Source organism: Desmodus rotundus, chromosome X (genome assembly GCF_022682495.2).
Source record: "Desmodus rotundus isolate HL8 chromosome X, HLdesRot8A.1, whole genome shotgun sequence".
Classification (NCBI taxonomy): Eukaryota; Metazoa; Chordata; class Mammalia; order Chiroptera; family Phyllostomidae; genus Desmodus; species Desmodus rotundus.
The window spans coordinates 23,108,178-23,114,457 of NC_071400.1; the positions used below are offsets into that span (position 1 = coordinate 23,108,178).

The 6,280-nt window shown below is 38.4% G+C and overlaps 1 protein-coding gene across 1 annotated transcript; it reads left to right on the top strand.

The window, feature by feature from the left end:
- Positions 1–204: 204 nt before the first annotated feature.
- On the top strand, positions 205–1,339 carry ACTRT1 (actin related protein T1). The gene is given in 2 exon segments (XM_024566615.2): positions 205–1,119; positions 1,121–1,339. Coding segments are annotated over 2 exon segments (1,134 nt in total).
- Positions 1,340–6,280: the final 4,941 nt, after the last annotated feature.

Sequence of the window (6,280 nt, forward strand, 5' to 3'; positions counted from 1 at the left end):
AGGCCCTCGGCTGCTTTAAAACAAGATTCATGGATTGAGGGTGGGATGTTCTGGGGTATTGAGGACAGCCTGCTAGCTTCACCTGAGTGACAACTTGAGAACTTTGTAATCCTGTGGCTTTACAACTTCCAGAGGTGCCTATTATTTCACCCAGTGACCCAGTGTTCTTTATTTTGGTGAAGTTCAGAAGAACATTCTGTGGACATGTTCAACCCATACATATTAAATATCCCAGCTGTAATTTTTAACAATGGATTGGGACTCTGCAAAGCAGACCTGTCTAGAGAGACTGTACCCCATCATGTCAAGAGTTCTGTTGTGAGGTATCCTCAATTTAACATGCCTTTAACAAAACCCTTTCAGAAAACGTATGTTGTGAGGGGAAATGCCCTATAGAGGTATGAGGCCTTGCATATGCACTACCCCACGGAGTGTGGACTAGTAATGGGATGGGATGACATAGAGAAACACTGGAAGTATATCTTTGAGTGGGAACTGGGAGTAAAATGCTGTCAACAGCCTATACTCATGACTGAGCCCTCCTTGAACTCAAGAAAGACTTGAAAGAAGATGGCAGAAGTAATGTTTGAGACCTTCAATGTGGCTGCCTTCTACCTGCCCAACCATGCAGTAGTAGCACTCTACGCCTCTGACTCTGTCACGGGCCTTGTGGTGCACGGTGGGGAAGGAGTCACTTGCACTGTCCCCATATTTGAGAATTACTCCCTGCCTTACCCTGTTACCAAGCTCCATGTGGCAGGGAGAGACCTTACAGAGCACCTCACCCAGCTACTCCTTGCCAGTGGGAGTAGTTTCCCTTAAATACTTAACAAGGACTTAGTTAATGACATCAAAGAGAAGATGTGCTATGTGACCTTGGATTCAGAGAAAGGGCTATATAAGAAGCCAGAGGAAGTCTTGAGAAAATACCAACTACCAGATGGGAGTGTTTTCAACATTGGGGACTAGCTGCACCAGGTGCCTGAGATTCTTTGCACACCTCACCAGCTGAGCATCCACAGCCCAGGACTCCCAAATATGGTTGCCAACAGCATTATGAAGTATGACACAGACATCCAGAACAATCTATTTGCAGAAATTATACTGTCTGGAGGCACCAACTCTCTTCCCTGAGCTTGAAGAAAGACTTATGAAAGAATTGGAAGAGCTGGCTTCCAGAGGCGGTCCCATCAAGATCACAGCTTCTCCTGATAACTGTTTCTCTGTGTGGATGCGTGCATCCATCATGACCTCTCTGAGTGGTTTCAAACAAATGTGGATCACTCCTACAGAGTTCAGGGAGTTTGGGTCCTATGTTATTCAGAGAAGATGCTTTTAAAGAACCCACAGCACAAGGAACAATTTGAAGTGTCAGATCATGGGAGCACTGAATAAAGGTGAAATCTTCCCATGGGCTCCAGCATGGTGTTTGATAGAATGATATGATATTTTGGGTTTTAGTTCATTTTTGCTGGCCCTAGAGTGATTTCTGATCAAGGTAGTGAATACTTTTACATGGTTCTATTTCACATTTCCTGTCCCATGAACCTCTTCAATTGTTTTCTCTTGAGAAATCCTTGGGGTATGTTTGAAGCTGTATCCACTTTGCGGAGTTTGTGGTAAAAGCAGGTGCTTGAATCTCATGTCTACTGTTTGACTCAGTAGGGCCCAGGAATCTTCATTTTAATCAAGTGGCTTAGATATGTTTGGTAGACCTAGGACTGAGGAGAGACAGAATCAGGAGGAAAAATGCGGGGAGGAGAAGGGAATTGAATGAAAAGAATGCTACTCTGTTTTAGGGATCATCAGACCTTTCCTTTTTATTGTTGCACTATTACAGATGTCCCCCATTTTCCTTCTCTTCCCCCCTGCACACAGTCCCCCCCACTCTCGCCTTCAACACATTATTGTCTATGTCCATGGGCTAAGCGTATATGCATAGATGTTCTTTTACTCAGTTGGTGTTTAATTAGCACAATAGAGCAATAGAGCTTCGCTGTTATGCAATCGAACAGCTAAATAGGATAGAGCTGTTGTCCTTAGCAAAGAGGAGAGATGTGCACAAAAATCACTATTTGTTTAAGGCTCTCTAAACTTGGGGACTCTATTCCCAGCTGAATATTAAAAATCAACACTGCTACTTATTGTGTTTTTGTTTGCTTGCTTGCTTTCGCTTTAAAGAATATTTATAACCTCCTTCTGTTAAGGCTAAATTACTGGAAATATTTAATGGTCATCACAAAGACATTGTTGAATGAATTCTGCATACATAAACCTCTTTACATTAATTTAGTGTTATTTTTCCAAAATATTGGGAGAAAAATGTAAAATTTAAAGAATTTTTTGCAATACAATTCATTTTTAAAGCAAACAAAACAGTGCTGCTTTCCCATATATATGTATGTCGGTACATTAGTATGTATGTATACATACACATACATACATATACATATATGTAACATTTTCTTATGATTACAAACAGTTGGAGAAAAGTACATAAAGCTATACCATGGGGTTTACACAGGTTGGTGGAGAAGAATTCAATGAGAGATAATACAAGTGGAAAAAGCAGGAGAGGGAGAAAATAAAAAAAGAAAAGATTATACTAAAAATTTTAGCCTGAATGAAATGAAATGACTCATCTAAAAAAATCCTATTTTGCACATATTTTCCCAACACCATGTTCAGGTGTGTTATATTGCTAAGTAGAATTAAAGTGATTAAAATACCAAACATCATAAACCACTAGATACAGTTTATTTTATTTTTATATTTATTTGAGAGATCTGGTTTAATAGCACATGTCTGTTTACAGACAAGTGGGTAAAACCACTATGGAACCAGAAGATAGTGGAATGACGCCTTCAAAGCACTAAGAAAACATTACTGTAGATCTAGAATTATATATACTCAAAAAAATCATTCCAATGAAAGAAGGTAAAATAAAGATATTTTCTGACAAGGAATGAAAGTGTTTACTGTCAATAGGCAATCACAAAAGAAAATTTAATGTAGTTAATTGAGGCCAAATAGAAATAATCCCAGACTAAGGTATATATGGTGTAAAAAGAAATAATGAACATTAAAGAAATGTGAAAATGGAGATAAATTTAAAAACACTAACTGTATATCCCTGGCTGGTGTTGCTCAGTGGATTGGGTGTCAACCTGTGAACCAAAGGGGCTGAAAGGTTGCTAGTTCGATACCCAGTCAGGGCACATGCCTGGGTTGTGGGCCAGGTCCCTAGTTGGGGGCAGGCAAGAGGCAACTACACATTGATGTTTCTCTCCCTGTTTTTTTTTTTGTCCCTACCCCTCTCTCTAAAAATAAATAAATAAAATCTTTTTTAAAAAACCTCTAACTATAAATTTATAGTATTAACATAATAAAAAGAATGAAAATTCTCTAATACAAAAGGACATAAATCATGAAAAAGAGTTAAAATCTTTGAATAAACTTGTATTTCTCAGGAAAATAAGTTATTGAATGAATTTATCTAATGTTGAAGCTGTATAAACTGACTATAAAAACCTTAAAATAACAAAACATTAAATAATAAAACTCCAATTGGAAATATTGGAAGACAATTATATAAAATATATAAAAGTAGAAATAGTAATGAAATTATAAGGTAATTAAAAGTGAATAAAAACACAATATTTAAAGATGGAATGCAGCCAACGCTAACATTAATAAGAAATGTACAGGCTTAAATGCTTTTATAAGAAAAAAAGAACAAATATCAAAGAGCTAAATATCTAATTTGTGAAGTTAGAAAAAGGAAATGGAATAAACAACATTTAAAAGAAAAAAATTTAAAAATAAGAAATCAGAAACTAATGTGATATAAGAGGGAAAAATGGGAGTTGATTTTTTTTTTAATTTTTTTTTTATTGTTATGCAATTACAGTTGTATGCCTTTTCTCCCCATCCCTCTACCCCACCCCAGGTGAACCCACCTCCCTCCCCCCTCTCCACCCTCCCCCTTGGTTTTGTCCATGTGTCATTTATAGTAGTTCCTGTAATACCCTCTTCCCACTATCCCCGCCCCCACCCCCCACCCCCGCCCTGGCTATTGTTAGATTGTTCTTAACTTCAATGTCTCTGGTTATATTTTGTTTGCTTTTTTCTTCTATTGCTTATGTTCCAGTTAAAGGTGAGATCATATGGTACTTGTCCCTCACTTCCTGGCTTATTTCACTTAGCATAATGCTCTCCAGTTTCATCCATGCTGTTGCAAAGGGTATAAGCTCCTTCTTTCTCTCTGCTGCGTAGAATTCCATTGTGTAAATATACCATAGTTTTTGGATCCACTCGTTTGCTGATGGGCACTTCGGTTGCTTCCAGTACTTGGCTATTGTAAATTGTGCTGCTATGAACATTGGGGTGCACAGATTCTTTTGGATTGGTGTTTCAGTGTTCTTAGGGTATAATCCCAGCAGCGGAATTACTGGGTCAAAGGGCAGTTCCATTTTTAGTTTTCTGAGGAAATTCCATATTGTTTTCCACAGTGGCCTCACCAGTCTGCATTCCCACCAACAGTGCACAAGGGTTCCCTTTTCTCCACATCCTCTCCAACATTTGTTTGTGGATTTGTTTATGTTGGCCATTCTGACTGGTGTGAGATGATACCTCATTGTGGTTTTAATTTGCATCTCTCTGATGGCTAGTGATGCTGAGCATCTTTTCATATGTCTCTGGGCCCTCTGTATGTCTTCCTTGGAGAAGTGTCTGTTCAAGTCCTTTGCCCATTTTTTAATTGGGTTGTTTGTCTTCCTGGAGTGGAGTCGAGTGAGTTCTTTATATATTTTGGAGATCAGGCCCTTGTCTGAGGTATCGTTGGCAAATATGTTTTCCCATACTGTTGGTACTCTTTGTAATTTGGTGCTGTTTTCTTTAGCCATGCAGAAGCTTTTTATTTTGATGAGGTCCCATTTGTTTATTCTTTCCTTTATGTCCCTTGCTTTAGGGGATGTGTCTGTGAGGATGTTGCTGCGTGGAATGTCTGAGATTTTCCTGCCAATGTTTTCCTCAAGGACTTTTATGGTGTTACGACTTATATTTAAGTCTTTTATCCATCTTGAGTTTATTTTCGTGTATGGCGTAAGTTGGTGATCGAGTTTCATTTTTTTGCACGTAGCTGTCCAGATCTCCCAACACCATCTGTTGAAGAGGCTGTTTTTGCTCCATTTTATGCTCCTGCCTCCTTTGTCAAATATTAATTGATCGTATAGACTTGAGTTTATTTCTGGGCTCTCTATTCTGTTCCATTGGTCTATGTGCCTGTTTTTATGCCAGTACCAGGCTGTTTTGATTACAGTGGCCTTGTAATACAGTTTGATATCAGGTATTGTGATCCCTCCTGCTTTGTTTTTCTTTCTCAAAATTGCTGCAGCTATTCGAGGTCGTTTATGGTTCCATATGAATTTCTGCAATGTTTGTTCTATATCTGTGAAATATGTCATGGGTACTCTAATAGGGATTGCATTGAATCTATAAATTGCTTTGGGTAGTATGGCCATTTTGATAATGTTGATTCTTCCAATCCATGAACATGGTACATGCTTCCATTTGTTTGTATCTTCCTTAATTTCTTTCTTCAGTGTTGTGTAGTTTTCTGAGTACAGGTCTTTTACCTCCTTGGTTAGGTTTATTCCTAGGTACTTTATTTTTCTTGTTGCTATATCGAATGGGATTTTTTTCCTGATTTCTGTTTCTGCAGTTTCGTTGCTGGTGTACAGGAATGCCTTTGATTTCTGGGTATTGACTCTGTATCCAGCTGTTTTGCCAAATTCATTTATTAGGTCGAGTAGTTTTTGAGTGGAGTCTATAGGGTTTTCCATGTACACTATCATGTCGTCTGCAAACAGTGACAGTTTCATTTCCTCCTTTCCAATTTGGATGCCTTTTATTGCTTTTTCTTGTCTGATTGCTGTGGCTAGGACTTCCAATACTATGTTGAATAGGAGTGGTGAGAGAGGGCATCCTTGTCTAGTTCCTGATCTTAGTGGGAAAGCTCTAAGTTTTTGTCCATTGAGTGTGATGTTGGCTGTAGGTCTCTCATATATGGCCTTAATTATGTTGAGGACTGCTCCCTTTATTCCCACTTTGCTGAGTGTTTTTATCAGAAATGGGTGCTGTATCTTATCAAATGCTTTTTCCGCATCTATTGATATGATCATGTGATTTTTGTCTTTGCTGTTGTTGATGTGATGTATTATGTTTATTGATTTGCGAATATTGTACCATCCTTGCATCCCTGGGATGAATCCCACTTGGT